The 19,765-nt window shown below is 49.9% G+C and overlaps 1 protein-coding gene and 1 non-coding gene across 2 annotated transcripts in view; one reads left to right on the top strand and one right to left on the bottom strand.

The window, feature by feature from the left end:
* Positions 1 to 19,765, bottom strand: part of STK10 (serine/threonine kinase 10) — a 71,120-nt gene that overhangs the window by 42,161 nt on the left and 9,194 nt on the right. The window contains exon 2 of the mRNA XM_049776113.1: positions 3,358 to 3,522. Within this exon, the coding sequence (XP_049632070.1) occupies positions 3,358 to 3,522 (165 nt within the window). The remainder of the gene's footprint in view (positions 1 to 3,357; positions 3,523 to 19,765) is intronic.
* Positions 7,952 to 8,058, top strand: LOC126012276 (U6 spliceosomal RNA). Its single transcript, XR_007496796.1, has one exon. It is a non-coding gene; the product is annotated as a U6 spliceosomal RNA (small nuclear RNA).

Genomic DNA, 19,765 nt, shown 5'->3' on the forward strand with positions numbered 1-19,765 from the left:
GCCCATATGCAGAGGCGTTAGGGAGTGGTGAGATCTGAGCCTAAATGGAGTATACTCTTGCCCCACCCCCCCAAAGTAGCCTATGCCATCACATCTCTAGAACATTCTAGAAAACTGGAAAGCTGGAATTTCACTTGCCTTCCTTTGACAAAACGCCCCAGCAAATTTCCACAAATGTCACACACCCAACAAAAAGTGTCCAATAGGCTGGGCCTGAGGGCCTTTGTCCACTCCTGACCTGAGGGGTCACACACACCCACTTGCGGGGGCGGGGCTCTCACTGCCCCAATCTAAGATATTAAGTGGTCAATTTGCAGTTCTCACAATTCATTAACAAAATGGAGGTGGATGGGCCTCGAAATAGCAGGCAATGCTCACCTTTCTGAGGCCAGAGGCAGACCCCCAAAGACAGCAGAACCAGTGAGCAAAATGCAGGAAGACCAGGAACACTTAAGAGAGAGGGTAGAGGGTAGAGTCCTGGACCCATTATTGAGCCTACCCATCTCCTGCCTAGAACAGTCAGTCTCCAGGACAGACACCAGAGAGCCCCCCAGGCAGAGTTTGTGAGTCTGGAGCTCACAAAGGATATGTCACTTGTCCAAAAGCTCTGCACCAAATTGTTTAGGTATGATTTTTGGGTTTGTTTGTTGTTGTTTTTTTTTGTATTTATGTATTTTGGGGGGTTTTGTGGGTTTATTTTTTTTGGTTTATTTATTTGGTTTTTGTTGGTTTGTTTTGGGGCTACATATGTGATGCTTAGAACTCACTCCTGATTCTGCTCAGGGATTTACTCCTGGTGGTGCTCAGGGGACCATCTGGGATGCCAGAACTTAAACCCAGGTTAACTGTGCGCAAGACAAGAGCCCTGCCCTTGTCTTGGATAGCCCTGCTATACTATCTCTCCAGTCACTCTCAGAGAATTCTGAAATATAAAGAGCAATTATTTCTTTACTGGGGTGGTGACCATCATGTAAAGAATTTTTTTTAAGTGTACCATATCACTTAAAAACAGGATGTGACAATGATGCAGTGCTAACAACCCTTTAGTGAAACATGGTGCCTGGGAAAGAAAGGAACTTGAATGACTTCAGGGGTATGTTTCCTCCAGAGCTTGGAAGGTAGGAGGGTGCACCAGCAGATCCTTGGATGGATGGGTGGGAGTAGGGCCAGGCCTGATTCAAAGATGACTCCCCCATCCTTTGTCTGAATCAAAGGCGCCTCTGTGAAGCCAGCTTGGCAGCCAACATTCAGAAATCCTAAAAATTCAACTCAAGGGGTTTTCAGACTGCATTGGTAAGCCATTTCACAATTTTAAAAATGGCTATCACAAAGCTGTTTATGACAGGGGAGGAGAAAAAAAAAGGAAGCAGCCAGACTCAACAATAGCTAATTGCAGAGCCCAAAGAAGGAATCTGATACATGAATAAAAAATAATGTTGCAGGTGTTTCCCACAGGCTTGCAGAGATGTTCATCATGGATTGCAAAGGAAAAGACAAAGTAGCAAGAGGCCACATGGTGCAAGTTCTGGTTTCTCCTTTAAACCTTCAGGTATGCTGTAGCATATGTGTATTAAAATAAAAATAAAAAAACTAGACAGGGCCAGCGCAATAGTACAGTAGAGTGGGAACTTGCCTTGCACATGGTCAGTCTGAGTTCAATCCCCAGCATCCCATAGTCTCCCTGAGTGCCACCAGGAGTGATTCCTAAATGCAAAATAAATAAACAAACAAAAACCAAGGAAGGTACTTGCCTTACATGTAGCTGACCCACGCAGAGGTCGCCACAAAGAACTGCCAAGAGTGATCCATGAGCACAGAGCCAGGAATCAGCCCTGAATACTGCTGGGTGTAACTGAACTCCTCTTATCCTCCACCCCAATCAGGCCTGTCAATCTACAGAGAGCCAACTAGCATCTATTTGCCATAATTATCAGTGAAAACGTTTCCATTTTTATGTCATTACAGTTTGTTTAGGGAAAGGTGACAGGCCAGATCCAGTACTACTCAGGGAATACTCCCAGCTCAGGGCTTGGGGTCACTTCTGGCGGTTCTGCAGTGCTAGGGATCCAAATCCAAGCACCCCAGGAACAACTACTCCACCACTTCAGCCACAACTGCCGCCAAGGGAGAGAAAACCTATGCCCTGCTATGTGCCGACTCCGCACTCCCACCAATGTCCTGATTTGTTAAGAACATGCCATGCACAGGAAACTCTCCAGAGCGGCTCTAAAGCACATAGACTCCCCTTCTCCCCGCAGCAGGATATGAGTGCAGGGGGGATCCTTGGCTATAGTAAACCTGGAATCCCAGCCCTGCCCAGCCTCAAAACCCCAACCAGACCACCTAATTAAAACAAACAGCCGAGAGGGGAGGCTCTTGCTGCAATGCTCTGTCCTGAAAGTTGTGCTGAGTTTGAGGTCGTGAGGGTTCTTTAACAAGACAGTGTAAGGGGTAGGAGGGGTATAAAAATACACATTCTGTCAGTTGTTCGTTCCCTCCACTGGGACTTGGTGACTAAGGACAGCGGCAGGAGAGACCCTGCTGCAAGCAGGATCATCCCAGAAAAATTGGGTGAAGGGTACCCCCTGAAAACTTGAGGGTTGATGCTAGGCTGGAGTGGGGCTTCCAAAGCTGCAGAGAGAGCTTCAAAACGTAAGTTGTGGGGCTAGAGAGATAATACAGTGGGCAAGACCCCACAGATCTCCCAAACCCTGCCAGGAGTAATCCTGAAACTCACTATGACCTGAGTACAGCAGGTGTGGCTTCAAAACAAATATTAAGAGCCAAAATGCGGGGCCGGAGAGATAGCATGGAGGTAAGGTGCTTACCTTTCATGAAGAAGGTCATCGGTTCGAATCCCGGCACCCCATATGGTCCCCGAGCCTGCCAGGAGCAATTTCTGAGCACAGATCCAGGAAAAACCCCTGAGCACTGCTGGGTGTGACCCAAAAACCAAAAAAAAAAAAAAAAAAAAAAAGAGCCAAAATGCAAAGTTGTGGACAGAAAAAGGAGGGGAGACCTCTTTAGCAGAGCCTTTGAAGGATCCATTCACTGCATCGCCCCCACAAACCAGAAAGCAGTTAATAGGCATCTACCCCATTAGACATGTGGGCCAAACTCTATGGGCCAGACCTGATCCCATCTTACAGAAGGAGAAACTGAGGCACAGGGCAGTTAAAATCTTATCTAGGTGTCTCTAACCCAGAAGCAGCCACATGAGATTCCAAGGCCAAGTAGGAGAACCAGAGATCCCTCTCCCTGCACCCTTCACCAGAGGGAAACATGCTGCAGAATGGAGATGGGCCTGGGGTCTCAAAGCAGACCCTGAAGAAAAGCGTGGCCACACGGACACCTTACCCATAGCTTGCTGTCGTAGTAGTAGGCCCCCAGCAGCTTGACGATGTAGGGGTGCTCGCAGGTAGCCAGGATATCAATCTCCACCATGTAGTCCTCCAGCTCCTCCTCACTCTTGGTCTCAATGACCTTGGCGGCAGCCAGGGCACCTGTCTCCTTGTTTTTGGCCTGGAAGACAAAGGTCAAGATGTAGATAAAGACTAGAGACAGTGCAGGGCAGATTAAGGCCCCTCGGCACCACAGAAAGTGCCTGAGCACTGCCAGGCACGAGCCCTGTGCACAAAGGGCTGTGACCCCAAAGTAAAAATAATCTAGACGTTGTGCAGGTATGTGGGACAGGAAGCTGAGCCTTGGAAGCTGGTGTGAGGAGGAAATCCGGTTTGCATAATTGGGGGATGAAGGGACAAGAGTCGAGACCTCACCCATGACCCTGGCCCTGAGCAGTCGGCTCCTTCCAGCAGGGGAGGAAGCAACAGACCCAGAAGCAGCATTCCCTGGGAACTAGCAGAAACTTCCTGATGATAGTTCCAGGCCAGGGAGAGAAAGACAAGAATGACGTGGCTTGGCTCAACAAATGCTGGTGTGGGAACATGCGCAAGGCTGGAGAGAGAGTACAATGGGCAGGAAATTTGTCTCTACAGAGGCTGATCCAGGTTTGATACCCAGCGCCCAATAGGGTCCCCAGAGCATCACCAGGCGTGATCCCTGAGTTGCAGAACCAGAACAAGCTGAGCATCGCCAAGCGCATGTGCTGAGAGTGGGATGGGGGTGTGGAATCATAGCCCACCTGCCACAGAATTCCCCTTTCCTGACTTTATCCTGCAGAGTCCAGCCACCCACTGCCCCTCCAATCCCGAAACTGCAAAGAAGCTGATTCCCACCTTCAAGGGACTGAGGTCTGGGGGAGGGGAGTATATTTCTCTGGAATACATTCTTCAGGATGAACTTAAAGAAACATCCAGGGGCCGGAGAGATAGCACAGCGGTAAGGCGTTTGCCTTATATGCAGAATGACGATGATTCAAATCCCGGCATCCCATATGGTCCCCTGAGCCTGCCAAGAGTGATTTCTGAGCGTGGAGCCAGGAGTAACCCCCCCCCCCCAAGCGCTGCCGGGTGTGACCCAACAAACAAAAATCAAAAAAAGAAAAAAAAGAAACATCCACAGGTGGAGGAGGCTGGTGGGCTCCATCCACCTTCACTGACAAACCCAGTTCATTCAGCTCACCCACCATGCCCCCAAGGAAACCCTCCCATGAAACTGCCATTAAGAGCATCTGAGCGGAGAGATAGCATGGAGGTAAGGCATTTGCCTTTCATGCAGGAGGTCATTGGTTCGAATCCCCGCATCCCATATGGTCCCCCGTGCCTGCCAGGAGCAATTTCTGAGCCTGGAGCCAGGAATAACCCCTGAGCACTGCCGGGTGTGACCCAAAACACACACACACACACACACACACACACACACACAAAAGAGCATCACTTAGAGGTGTCAAGGCAAGAAGGCTCAAAGTGGCTAGATCAAGGCCCCAAGTTCAGTCCCTGCAAATATGGAGCCCATCCCCCAGCATCACTGGGTACAGCTAAGAGTGGCCCCCAGGTTCCCTATAACAGCCTAGTAGATCCAAGGGATTAAAAAAAAAAAACCAGGAGCCTTCAGGACCAGAATGCTAGCACAAAGGGTTGGGCATCTTCCTTGCATGTACCGACCTGGGTTCAAGCCCTAGCATCTAATATGGCTGAGCAACACCAGGAATGACTCCTGAGAGCAGAGCCAGAAGTAATCCCTGAGCACTGCCAGGTGTGGCTCAAAAAACAAAAATCAAAAACAAAAAATGTGGGCCCGGAGAGATAGCACAGAGGTGTTTGCCTTGTAAGCAGCCAATCCAGGACCAAAGGTGGTTGGTTCGAATCCCTTTGTCACATATGGTCCTCCGTGCCTGCCAGGAGCTATTTCTGAGCAGACAGCCAGGAGTAACCCCTGAGCAACGCCGGGTGTGACCCAAAAACTAAAAAAAAAAAAATGTGGGACCAGAGAGATAGCATGGAGGTAGCGTGTTTGCCTAGCATGCAGAAGGACAGTGGTTCGAATCCCAGCATCCCATATGGTCCCTCAAGCTTGCCAGGAGTGATTTCTGAGAGCAGAGCCAGGAGTAACTCCTGAGAGCTGCTGGGTGTGACACAAAAACAAAAACAAAAACAAAAACAAACAAAAAAATGAAAAATACAGGGCCCAGAGTGATAATACATATGCTTTGCATATGACTAGCCCAGATTTAATCCCCACAAGGTTCAATCCTCAGGCTCCTCTAAGCCCACTGGGAATGTGCCCTGAACACTGGAGTGATCCAAATAACACTCTCCCTCAAAAAAATGGATGCCTAGGACCAGATAGGGTGTTTGTTTTATATGCAGGCGCCCACATTCAGTCCCCTGAGCACTACTGAGTGTTGTCTAAAAACCAAAAAAAATTTTTTTGGGTTTTGCTATGGATCCACACCTGGTGGTGTTCAAGGCTTGCTCCTTGCTCTGTGCTCAGGAACTGCTCCTGATTGGCTGAGGGGATCATATAGGGTGCCAGGTATCAAACCCCAGATGGCCGTGTGCAAGGCATGAGCTCTATGTACTGTACTATCACTTCTGGCTTTACAAAAAAAAAAAAATTTGTTTTGGTTCTGGGCCACACCTAGCAGCACTCAGGGGTTACTTCTGGCTCTAGCTCAGAAATCACTCCTCAGGCTAGAGTGATATAGCACAGTGGTAGGATGTTTGCCTTACATGCTGCTGACCCCAGACTGACCTGAGTTCAATCCCCAGCATCCCATAAGGTCCCTGAGCCTGCCAGGAGAGATGTTGAGTGCAGGGCCAGGAGTAACTCCTGAGTGTTGCAGGTGTGGCCCCGCCAAAAAATAAAATCACTCCTGGCAGGCCTGGAGGACCATATGGAATGCTAGAGATCAAACCTGGGTTGACAGCATGCAAGGCAAACAACCTACCTGCTGTGCTATCACTCTGACACCAAAAAAAAATTTTTTTTTGTTTTTGGGTCACACCTGGTGGTGCTCAGAGGTTACTTCTGGCTCTGCGTTCAGAAATCGCTCCTGGCTTGGGGAACCATATGGGACACCGGGGGAATCAAACTGCAGTCCATCCTAGGGTAGGACGGGAAAGACAGACGCCTTACCACTTGTGCCACCACTCTGGCCCCAAGACACCAAAATAATTTTAAAAGCAGCTCCCTGGTGTATGAGAAAGCAAAGGTAGAAGTCCCCTTATAGAGAGGGAGTCACACAGGAACTAATAGAGCGGGAAGGGGAATTCCAGTTACATGACTCTGGGCCCAGGGGTGATGTTTCAGCCTTGAGAGGTGCAGAAGTTCCCCGCCTGCACAGGAGGTGAGTAGAAAGTCACAGGTAAGTTCTGAGTGGGGTCTCCAGTAGGTGCGGACATAGCAGGTCCTGGGGAGCTATGGGTGGGCCCGGATTAGACTGGCCTGGGAACAGGAGCGAGAATAGAGGCTGTCTATGACTGCTGACGTATGTCTTCCCAGACAGCTGGGACAGGCCTGTGCCCCCCCCACCCCGCCCCCGGACTGTCCTCCTGGCTGGCTTGTGGGGACCAACGCCTCGGCCCACACCCTCAGGAGCAAACACACAGTGGCCACTTGTGCTCTGGTGCTCAGAAGCTCAGAGGAAACAATCTGTCCCCTTGTGCTGCTTGAGGCAAGGTCTAGCTGGGAAGAAGAAGTGGGGGGCACCAGCCTCCCCAGGGCAGGGGGCGTTCCTGGAAGCCACATCCCCAGCTCTGCTCATGCTACCTGGCAGCAAACTCTCCCCTAGTCTCCTGCTCCCCTCCTCCAGGGAAAGGCAGAGGCTCCACCAAAGACTTCACCAGCCCCCAGCACCCTAGGATTCCAAACCTGCCAGGCCAGACCTCAGCAACTTGATGGGGGTTGAATTCCAGGGCAGTGGCATGGCTGGTGCCAGATCCAGACCCCGGGAGTGCAAACCAGCCTGTCCCCAATTCCCTGCCACACAACTCCCTCCAGGACCATGGTGAACCCTAAAGAGAGGCAACTAGGCTGGGGACCAACTGCCAGGGCCCTGAGGCTCACCACTGTGGCTTCCTTCACCGCCTCCCTCTCTAGAGCAGGGGCCTAAACAGAGAGCACCTCCCAGGCCCAGTCCTAGGCCTGTCTATATGGGCTCTTGGCTCCAATCATATGCTGTAACCAGACTGAAAAACCAGACGGCCTTGTAAAGCCTTCAGAGCTCCCTAGAGGGATCCCTAAGGATGGCCAAGACCCACCCATGAAGGATGATGGTAGCTAGCTAAGGGGCTGTGGGCACCTACAGCCAGCCATTCCTGAAAGCCGATTTTCCTTTAAAAATTCCAGTGACGGGGGCCGGAGAGATAGCATGGAGGGTAAGGAGTTTGCCTTTCATGCAGAAGGTCATCGGTTGGAATCCCGGCATCCCATATGGTCCCCCGAGCCTGCCAGGAGCGATTTCTGAGCACAGAGCCAGGAGTAACCCCTGAGCAGTGCCGGGTGTGACCCAAAAACCAAAAAAAAAAAAAAAAAAAAAATTCCAGTGACAGTGCTCCTTAGGCAACATATATACCAAAAATTGGAGCAATACAGGGAAGATTAGCATGGCCCCTGCGCAAGGATGACATGCAAATTTGTGAAGCGTTCCATATTTTAAGAAATAAAAGGGGGGAGCAGAGAAATAGCACAGCAGTAAGGCATTTGCCTTGCATGCAAAAGGATGGTGGTTCGAATCCTGGCATCCCATATGGTCCCCTGAGCCTGCCAGGAGCGATTTCTGAGCATGGAGCCAAGAGTAACACCTGAGTACTGCTGGGTGTGACCCCAAAACCAAAAAAAAAAAAAAAAAAAAAAAAAATCCAGTGACAGGAGGCCAGAGTGATAGCATAGCAAGTAGGACATTTGCTTTGCACACAGCCAACTTGGGTTCTTCCCATATGGTCCCCTGAGCCTGCCTGCTAGGAGCAATTTCTGAGCTCAGGAGTAACCCCTGAACACTGCCGGGTATGGCCCAAAAAAAAAACAAAAGAAAAAAGAGAGAGAGAGAGAGAAATACTTTGTTGGGGAGGGGTTGGGTTACACCCAGTGGCGCTTAGGGGTTACTCCTGGCTCTGTACTCAGAAATCACTCCTGGCAGGCTTGGGAACCATATGGAATACCAGGATTCGAACCACCGTCCATCTTGGATTGGCTGCATGCAAGGCAAATGCCCTACCACTGTGCTATCTCTCTGGCCCCTGAGAAATTCTAAATTCCCTTTTGAACTCTGTCACTTTGTATCCAAAAAAAGTCACACCTTGGGGCCGGGAAGGTGGGGCTAGTAATGGCTCCAAAACCAACCAATAAAAAACTTCCAAGACAGTTTGGTTCTTTTCTGGTTTGGGTAATGGTTAGAATGTGAATAGGTTGGCGAGTGCTTAATCGCCCTGAAATCTCTCTCCAGGCCCCAATTTTACACTGTTTAAGTGAACAAAAATAAGAAAACTGCACGGTACTGATGCTAAAAGGGGCTGTGCCATTGCTAAGGAGGAATAAACCGACACTGGGGACTAGAGAGATAGAACATCCAATAGGGCACTTGCCTTACATGCAGGAGACCCAGGTTCAATTCCTGAAGCCCACCAGGAGAGATCTGAGCACAGAGACAGGAGTAAGTCCTGAGCACTACTGGGTATGACACAAAAACAAAAACAAAAACAAAGCAAAAAAAGAGAAGCAAGCAGATACCATCTTGCAAAGACAGCAGCTCATACAGGTGTAAGGGCTGTGTAAAATACCTCTGAGGCTTATCATCCTAGGACTGAGAATTTAAGTCCAGGACAAAAGTTTTGTTTTGACGACAACCAGAACAACTTTCCAGAGTAATGACAAGGCATGGAACAACATGTGCCATGATGAGCAATGGTTACGGGTGTAGAGGTTATGGTGTAAGGTGAGTAAAAGGACGGGAGTAAAGGAGTGGGGCTGAATGAGAAGATGGAGTGGTACATAGACAGGTGACTGTGTAGGTGTGTGGTTTGAATGGATGTGTGAGTGTATGATGGGCAGGAGGATAGAGGATATATGAATGAGTAAATGAATGTGTGGGTGTATGGACAGGAAGGTGGGGATTGTTGGGTAGGACAGTGGATGTATAGTGGATGAGCAAATGGATGACTAAATGAATGTTTAGGTGAGCAGAGAAGTGGTAAATGGATAGGTATTAATGTGTAGATAGATAAATAGAGAAGTGGGAGCATAAACATGTAGGAAGCTAAGTGGGAAGTGAGCGGATGTATGGAAGGGATGCTATATGGAAAGATGAGTATATAGGAGGATTGTATAGGGGAGAAGGAGAGAAAAATAGGGAAGTGAATATGTGGATGGGTAGAGGAATAGGCAGGTCCATGGAATAAATATACCATAGATGGGTGAGTAAATCAGTAGTAAAGCAGACAAATGGATGGACACTTGGATGAATGGAAGGTTGAATGGATGCATGATGGACCGGTGAATGGATAGATGGTTGGATGGATGAATGAATGGATAAATGAGTGAGTGGGTAGTGGATGGGTAGATAGATGGATGGGTGAGTGGATAAATAGATGGGTGGATGAATGGATGGATGAATGAATGGATAAATGGGTGAGTGAGTAGTGGATGGGTGAATAGATGAGTGAGTGGATGAATGGATGGATGGGTGGGTGGATAGATGGGTGGATGGATGGATAGATAGGTGAATAGATAAAGAATGAATGAATGGGTAGGTGGATGGATGATAGATGAGTAGATAGATGGATAGATAGGTGGAAAGATGGAAGAAATAATGGGTGGATGGGTGGGTTGATGGATGAGATAAGTGAATGGATGGATCAATGGATAAATGGGTGGGCAGGTTGATGGATGGATGGACCACGTCAGTTCATTGGCCAGTCCCACAGACTCATTTTCAAAAGAAAGACAATACAAGCCCTGAGAACTCATGGATACCCAGATCTGATAGCTGATAGCTCTAGGATGCCTCAAAAAAGAACAGGCAAGTCCCCCTACCTACTAAAGCCTCAGCATCTGAACACCCACTCACAATTGCTACCATGCCAATAGCCCGGCTTCACCACTTACTACTGACCTCTATGCAGAAACAGCTAACCATCAAAAACTCTAAGTATGCTGATTTGGGGGCTGAGATCTCTGGGGACATCTGAGTCAAGGGCAGCCACCTCATCCCACCACACCCTGCTTCTCTGTACTTCTGGAAGCCCTGGCAGCCACATCCACAAACCAAAGTAACAGTCATGTAAGCTCATCAGATCAACGCCACAGATCTTGGAACTTCTGGAGAATGCAGCTACATATACAATATCTCCAGATTTTTCAATACTTACATCCAAGTAGGAATGCACCAAATTAGATGTAAAATTATCATAGAAACCACCGAAGCTCAACAAACAAAACCAGTAAAACTGAATGCTCAACTAGCAGCAAATAACTCAGTAAACTTTCAGACAATGACTTAATAACCCCACTAGAAGATATGACAACTTGCAGGCCCAGAGAGATAGCACAGCGGCATTTGCCTTGCAAGCAGCTGATCCAGGACCAAAGGTGGTTGGTTCAAATCCCGGTGTCCCATATGGTCCCCCGTGCCTGCCAGGAGCTATTTCTGAGCAGACAGCCAGGAGTCACCCCTGAGCACCGCCAGGTGTGGCCCAAAAACAAAAAAACTAAGAAACAAACAAAAAAAGAAGATATGACAACTTTCACAAAGTTTCTTTAGTGAAGTTTTTTTTAATAATTTCATTACCGGGCCCTGAGAGATAGCACAGCGGCGTTTGCCTTGCAAGCAGCCGATCCAGGACCAAAGGTGGTTGGTTCGAATCCCGATGTCCCACATGGTCCCCCGTGCCTGCCAGGAGCTATTTCTGAGCAGACAGCCAGGAGTCACCCATGAGCACTGCCAGGTGTAGCCCAAAAACCAAAAAATAAAAATAAAAATAAAAATAAATAATTTCATTACCATTTCATTGAAACAAGAAAAATTAAGGCTCATAACCTGTCAATGGGGCAGGCTTGGAGGAGAGTTGGGAAAACTGACAATGGTGACAGAAGTAATGGCATGCTGGAGGTAGAATGGGTGTTAGACAGTCAGATGCCAGAAACAATTATTATTAGCAACTTTGTAAACCATGATCATTTTTTGGTGGGAGGTCACACCTTGTGGCACTCAGGGATCATTTCTGGTGGTGCTCAGGAGATCATATGGATGCTGGGGATAGAACCCTGGTCAGCCGCGTGCAAGGTAAATGCCCTTCCTGCTGTGCTATTGCTCTGGCTCCAGTGGTGTTTAAATAAAATAATAATTTAAAAAAAATCAAAATAAGAGGAACCCATGAACTCTTCCACACAGGTGGAATCAGAGGTGCCCCATGGCTGAAACAGTGTGAGTATCTAGCTGACCTACAGTCAGTCAGGACACAGTTAACAAGGCCTGGCGAGTACAGAGAAACCACTTCCTGATCGATAATCATGAGGACAAGGCCCAGCTCTGCAAATAAACAAGTCAGCCAAGCTGCCAAGCCAGTGACATGGGGATGCAGAGATTCCAGAGCACAAATGCTGAGGGGGAGGGAGAACCTGGCTAGCCGTCCTGCCCTGCCCAGGGGTGAATGCTGAGCCCCAAATCCTCCTAAGCCAGCCAATAAAACACTAAGGCCAAGAGATCTGGCCCCAAAGACACCATGTCAGGACCTTGGCCGAAAACCAGGGCAACCTGTCCAACTTGGCTGAGGATGTGGGAGCCTTCGGATTTCAGCTCCACAGAAGCCAGGGAACCTGACACGCAGATGCCTGAGAGGAGGAGGTCATGTGGGTCCAGGGGAATCCAACCATACGTCCCTGAGAGGAGTGAAGATGATGTGGGTCCCACCGCCCCCTTCAGGGACTGGACTCTCCTGTGCCTCAGGGCAGGAGAGAAGAGGCTTCCGAATTCATGCTCAGGCTCACATGCCTGATCGTTGTGCCCGTTCCCATCCTGGGGAAGTGTCCTCATCCACCCTGCTGTGCCAGGCCAGGAAGTCCAGGAAGTGAGGGGGTCCCATGTGTTTCACCTTCCCTGCTCTCTGTGCTAACTTAGTCGTCCTAAAGCATTGGGCCTCATAGGCATGTGTCTCTGGCTCCCATCCGTGGCCCCATGGGAATTCCCAGGCACAGAGCCAGAAGAAGCCCTAGCACTGGCAGGCGTGGCCCATCCCTCTCAACAACAACAGCAAAAGAAAGTCTGCAAACTTGCACAGTGCAAAGATAAAACCCCACCAGCATGCCCTTAGCACCAGGAGTTTTCTCCTGTGCAGGACGCAAGCTCATGGATCCAGATTTGCTGGCCACCTCAGCTCTGGCACTCTCTGCCCCTCACTTTCCACCAGCCAACGCATGAAAACGCCTGCCTGGGACCCTGAGTGTATGTCCATGAGCTCTCATGTGAAAGGTGCTCAGACCAGGGCAAGTCCATGTCAGGCACTATGGGGAGGACTATGTATGTTCCATAAAGGTTTACATCTATTACAGGGAGAGTGTTTGGGACTCACTCCTAGTGGTGTTCAGAGGACGCTGCAGTGCCTGGGATGGAAACCAGGTCTCCCTCAGCCCTATAAAGGCCTCACATACAGAAGCCACATTCCGAGTTCTTACCAGAGTTAGATGGAAGAAGCTGAGCTCAGGGCAGCTCCCAGGGGATGCTGGCTCACAAGAAGACAGGGCAAAGAAGTCTCTTGTGGCCCCGCTCAGTAAAGAGGAATCTGAACAACCAGTTCAGAGGTCGGGAAGGGGCTGAGAGCATTTTATGCACATAGGAGCCCCAAGCTCCAATCCCAGTGCTTGCATGGTCCTCCAAACATCACCAGGAGCAACCCCAAGCAAAGCAAGAAGCAGCCATCAGATCATCTCTTTTTTTTTTTTTTTTTGGGTCACACCTGGCAGCACTCAGGGGTTCCTCCTGGCTCTATGCTCAGAAATCGCTCCTGGCAGGCTCAGGGGGACCATATGGGATGCCGGGATTTGAACCACCATCCTTCTGCATGCAAGGAAAATCCTTACTTCCATGCTCTCTCCAGTCCCATCGAGATCATCTTTAAGTGTGGTCACAACCCCAAATATAAAATAAAACAAATTAAGATCTGGGGTCTCTTCAATCAGGCAACAGATAGATACCAGGATTGCCTAGATGTGGCCCAAGTGTTGGTACCCAAGCACAGAACAGAAAAATCTGCACACTGTCCCTGCAAGCAGTGCCAGGGATAACGCTGGTCCCAAAGCACTACCAGTGATGGCTTACAGCTAACAAAATCAGTTGTTCCTTGAGGTTGGAACTAACATGGGTTCAATCCTTGATACCACTTATGGTCCCCCAAATCCAGCCTGAGAATTCAGGTGCAGAGCCAGGAGTCAGCCCAGAGCACCAGAGGGTGTAGCCAAATATTAAAAATATAATCAAAAAAAATTTTTAGTAAAGTAAGATGGTTTCTTAATTTGTTTAGATTGTTTGTTTGTTTGTTCGTTTGGGAGCCACAAACTCAAGGGTTACTTCCAACTCAGCACTCAGAAATTAACCCCAGACAGGCTTGGAGGACCATATCGGATGCCAGAGATCAAACCCAGGTGGGCTGCATACAAGGCAAATGACCTACCTACTGTGCTATGGCTCTGGCCCTAGCAAGGTAGATTTTATTTTTTTCTTCTCCCAGCAAGGTAGATTTTTGTTTGTTTGTTTTTTGTTTGTTTTTGGGTCATACCCGGCTGCGCTCAGGGGTTACTCCTGGCTCTATGCTCAGAAATTGCTCCTGGCAGGCTCGGGGGACTATATAGGATGCCGGAATTCGAACCAATGACCTTCTGCATGAAAAGCAAACGCTATCTCTCCGGCCCCAGCAAGGTAGATTTTTATTGAATAAAATTTATTTAGAAAGGAGGCCGGAGCAGTGGCGCCGGCCATAATGTGTCTGCCTTGCACACACTAGCCTAGGATGGACTGCGGTTCGATTCCCAGTGTCCCATATGCTCCCCCAAGCCAGGTGCAATTTCTGAGTGTATAGCCAGGAGTAACCCCTAAGCGTCACTTGGTGTGGCCCAAAAACAAAAAAATTATTTAGAAAGATGCAAGGGAAGCTAGTTAAATACAACAGCAGGTAGAGTTTGTTTGTTTGTTTGTTTTGGGGGTGTCACACCCAGTGGTGCTCAGTGGTTACTCCTGGCTCTGCGCTCAGTAATTGTTCCTGGGGGCCAGAGAGATAGCATGGAGGTAGGGTGTTAGCGTTGCATGCAGCAGGACAGTGGTTCAAATCCCAGCAACCCATATGGTTCCCCGAGCCTGCCAGGAGAGATTTCTGAACGTAGAGCTGCCGGGTGTGACCCAAAAAAACAAAAGGAGAAGGAAAGAAGGAAGGGAGGAAGGGAGGGAGGGAGGGAGGGAGGGAGGGAGGGAGGGAGGGAGGGAGGGAGGGAGGGAGGAAGGAAGGAAGGAAGGAAGGAAGGAAGGAAGGAAGGAAGGAAGGAAGGAAGGAAGGAAGGAAGGAAGGAAGGAAGGAAGGAAGGAAGGAAGGAACTTAGAATCTCAAGTCTCAAGGAGGAGGCATTCCAGTGCTAACAGCGGCATTGCCCTGGGGGGACACTCTGAAGGTAACACCAAGCTTTCCAGGAAAGAGAGCCAGGAAGCTGGGCTCTCCTCTCCCTCTGGCTGCTTCCTGGGACTGACTGGTTTCAGGGCCTGGCCCTTGGTCATCTTCATTTTCACTAAGTCGCATTATCTTTCTTTTGGGCCAGGCTGAGGGACAGAGAAGGGGTCTCACACCTCACTCTGGACTCAGGGCCCATGTGGTACGAGCCACTGAATGGGGCCATCAGGCATATGAACACTGGTTCAACCCCTGAGGTTCTCTCCAGTTTGAATCACACCATTCCTCCATTTCCCTGCCTTTCACAGTGACTGGGGGCTGCAAGCACACCTAGCTGTGTTGATCTCCATGGGTTACACACCTGGTCAACATTTTCACTAGGGGCAGGGCACACATCTATTCCTCAGCAGTACTGGCTGGTGGTAGCATGCCTTTAAGATGGACACACACACACACACACCCCACAGCCTGCAATGTTGGCGGTAACCCACACAGCAGAGCAACCAGGCTCATCTATCAGCACTGGGGCTCAAACCTGTGATTATACCTACAAGCACACACAGCAATGCCCCAGTATGCATGTGTCAGCACTGGAACTCAAACCTATGACCTTACGCCTACAGAAACATGCAGCTAGGTCTCAGTCATGCACGTGTCAGCACCAGGGCTTGAACCTTACACTCACAGACACAAACAGCCGCACCTATTCATTCCTCTGCTCCTGGCTGAAATGTCATTTTCCTAACAGGACAGAGGGCAGGCGGCTTTAGGCTGATATTCAAGAATCTATCCACATGCCTCCAGCAGTCTCATACAGGAAGTAGAAAGGGTTATCTGTTATCTCCATTCCCAAAATGACAACTAGGCACATCAAGCCCTCCAAGAAGGCCAGGGCTCCTTAAATGTCTCTATCAAAAGAGCACCCCCATCTTGGAGAGCTCAAGTGACTGAAGAGGGAGGGGAGGCCAGGAGAAGCTCACTGCTTCACACCACCTCATTCCTCCATTCATGCTCACACTCCACCAGATGGGCCGGTGGGTCACCTATTTCATCCCTGGGCACACACAGAGGCCCCCACTCCTGCCAGAAGCTCTGCAGGGAATAAATAGGAATAAAGCAGGATACTGGGCAGCACTCTAAGGAGGGGACACCACGGGCTGGAGAGATAGGACAGTACTCAAGGTGTTTGCCTTTGGTACTGTTAAGGTCCCCTGAGCCCTGCTAGGAGTAATCCCTGAGCAGAGCCAAGAGTAAACTCCAAGCACAGTCAGTTGTTGCCCAAAATTCTGAAGGAAAGGGGCCAGTGCAATAGTGCTGGGGTAGGGTGTTTGCCTTGCACGCGCCTGACCAAGGACAGACCTGGGTTCTATCCCCGGTATCCCATATGGTTCCCCAAGCCAGGAGCACATAGCCAGGAGTAGTAATCTAAGCACCACCGAGTGTGACCCAAGGGGAAAAAAAAATCTGAAGGAAAATAAAAAATGAAGGTACAAGAGGAAGTGGGAAACAGGAACCAGTAGGACTCTAAGGAGAGTGGGAGGAGGAGGCTAACCAGCAAGTGCAGAGGTCTTGGAGGCAGGGAGATCTATGCTGCCTACAGTCCCTCTGGAGGAGGAGAGGGGTGCAGGGCTCCCCTAAAAAAAAGATTGGAAGGTGGCAGGAAGGGAATCCTTTTGCCCTTCAGCAGATGACAAGTCCTCTAGTCTCAGAGTTTGGACACAGGTTCCGGAGCAGCCCATTACTGAGCTTAGAAGTTGGTCTCTGGAGAGGGTGGGCAAAGACAGAATGGTGGCAAAAGGGAAAGCAAAGAGAAAAGGGAAGAAAGTGAGCGGGGTGTGGGCACAAGAGGGAAGAGGATCCAGTCTCCTCCTGCTGGGCCCGCCCTTTCCTCTGCCACTTCCTCTCTGTGCGAGGCCACCCTAGGGGCCAGGGGCCACCCAGGGGTGCACTCCACTGACCCTAGGCACTCCTCCCAATAGGCCCAGTATCTTCTCACCACCACCCACCTCTGCATGAGCCACGAGCTCAGTCCAGAGAGAGTCCGAGGCTTTTTGCATGCAGGAGTACTGGGATAGTCCCCAGGCTACAGGGCAACTCCCAAATATTGGTCCAAAGTTTAACAGAAAGAAACTTCTTTTAGACCCACTGCGCCTGAGACAACAGCCTCGGGCCTTGTGTGTTCAGACCCAGAGAGATCAGTGAATGCAAAATACACACTGGAGTCAAGAGCTTAGCTGGCTGACATTATTAACATCTCTTCCATTCTATGCCCATTACTTGCTAAGCTAACACAGTTTTGGATCCACCCTGTTAAGTAATACATACTATAAAAATTCTTTTCTTGGGCCAAGTGATGCACCGTGTGTAGGGCACTTGTCTTGCATGCGGCTGACCTGGGTTCAATCCATGCAATCCATGGTCCCTCAAGACCTCGGGGAGTGGCTCCTGAGTGCAGGACTAGGAGTGAGCCTAACTAAGCTCACTGGGGTCATTCCCAACAGGGAATGCCAGGGAAGCCAGGGTTTGCTCCTGGATATAAAGCCTGAGCTCCAGCCCTTTGCCTTTTTTGAGTTTGTGTGTGTTTGTATTGAGGCACACACCTGACAGTCCTCAGGGCTAACTACTGGCTCTGTACTCAAGGATCATTCCTGGCAGGGCTTGAAAACCTATTGAACCCAGGTTGGCTGCATGATTCTCAGGAGAGATAGCCAAGAGGCCCAGGGTGAATCCAATCTGATTTTGTTCTGATGTAGGGAAAAGGCACATGTCCAGAAGGCCATGTGGATTCTCCTGGTTCTACACTCCTGCTTCTGCAGTATCTGCAGTCAAGCTGGTTCACTCTCAGTCTCTAAGCTAGCCCAGGCTCCCTCTGTCCCTTTACAATCAGCACCCTGCCTCTGCCCTGCCATCCAGTGAGCTCCAGTGAGCTCACAGACACACCAGCACTCCCACATCTGCCAGTGCTAGCTGGTCCCCTTCTGGGATTCTAACCCTGTTTCTGTTCCAAGTGGTCGAGAGATTTCCCAGACACACAAAGGTGAATGTCCATGGACCACCACGACATGGGCAAATGGCTTTTAGGAGCCAGGTGCCAATACTCAAGATATTTTTGGCTGTCTCAGGAGGGTTCAGCTTACAAAATGCAACATGTGAATAGTCCCACCACAGCCAAAAATGACCCACACCAGATGTCACCCACATCAAGGCATGTAGGCCCATGTTCTGGCGTGTCTGCTTGGTCCCCACACAAACACGGGAGTTGGCCAGGACTATGGGCATTAAAACAGAGAACATCCTCCCTCCCTGAATCTGCCTTTCTTCCTGAGCTGAGCTGGGGCCATGCATCACCTCCCCTAACTACAGGCCTAACCCTCACACAGACAAGAGCCCAGAGTGGGAACCTGGAGATGCTTTGTTTGGGATTGAAATTCAGATTCTACTGCACTCTCAATTCCTTCCTTCTTGAGGCCATGAAGCCTGCCCTACCACCCTCCTGGAGTAGCATTCAAGGCTATTTAGGACATCGCATAGGAACAGCCCTGGGGAATCCCTCTACAGCTAGTATTACCTCCTGGGAAAACCCAGACAGCAGGACAAGAAAGGAAGAAGGAGCTGGGATGCTCTGAGCATGCACCAGGAAACCCCCTGGTATGCTTTGGAGGTCATCAGAAGTCTCAGGGTGATGAGTGCTAAGCCACCACTGAGCATTCCACCACAACTCCACACAACTCCTACAGCAGACTCTGGCCACACCAGGAACTGGCTCACAGTCCAGCAGGCTCAGTTTAAAAATACTGGCTGAGCGGAAACAAGGTCACTCCCTGGGGCAGCTCTCCTTCCGGAGGGGTGGGGGGAGAGGGGGAGGAAGGAGGCTGAGGGAGGCCTAGGCAGCCCCCAGAGGAAGAGGAAATGTAGGCTTTCACATTCTCTGGCAGGAGAAAAGCAGAGGGGAGAAGGCCAGGAGGCGGCACCCCAAGGTGCAGGTTAGGTGGCCTTCCATGGGATGAGTGGGCAGGAACAGAAAACTCAGGACTGGCCCTCTTGGAAAGCAAGAAGCACAGCGACCAGTCTGGTTTTAATGGAGACTACATCTGCTGCTGCTCAGGGAGCTGGTCCCTGAGGAAAGCAAGTGGCCGCTCCTGGGGGAACCCACAGGCTTCTCCTTGAGCCTCACTCCCACAGCCCCTCTCCCATCTTCTCAGAAAACTCTAACAGACAGATGCTGTGAGTAGGGGGGGGTGTGACACAGTGTGAACATCCAGAGCTTGGCAGAATGACTGACTGGTGGGCAGGGTGAATGCTATCAGCCGCAGAAGTAGCTGATGGCCACCACAAGGACGCTCTAAGCCAACTAGATGGCCAGGGACAGGCAAGAACACTCAGTGGTGAGGTGCTGCATCCCGGGGGCCACTCTACAAATAAAGGGCATCCACCTTTAGAGTTTCCTGACTGCCTCAGGCAGTTCAGCACAGGGGTCGGAGCAATAGCACAGCCATCGGGCCTTTGCCTTGCATGCAGCTGACCTGGGTTTGATTCCTGGCACCCCTTATGGTTCCAAGCCTGCCAAGGGTGATTTCTAAGCACAGAGCCAGGAGTGACTCCTGAGCACTGCTGGGTGTAGTCTAAAAGCCAATAAATTAATTAATAAAAAAATAAAGTTTAGGGGCTGGAGAGATAGCATGGAGGTAGGGCATTTGCCTCACGTGCAGAAGCACGGT

Source organism: Suncus etruscus, chromosome 6 (assembly GCF_024139225.1).
Source record: "Suncus etruscus isolate mSunEtr1 chromosome 6, mSunEtr1.pri.cur, whole genome shotgun sequence".
In the NCBI taxonomy this organism is placed as follows: Eukaryota; Metazoa; Chordata; class Mammalia; order Eulipotyphla; family Soricidae; genus Suncus; species Suncus etruscus.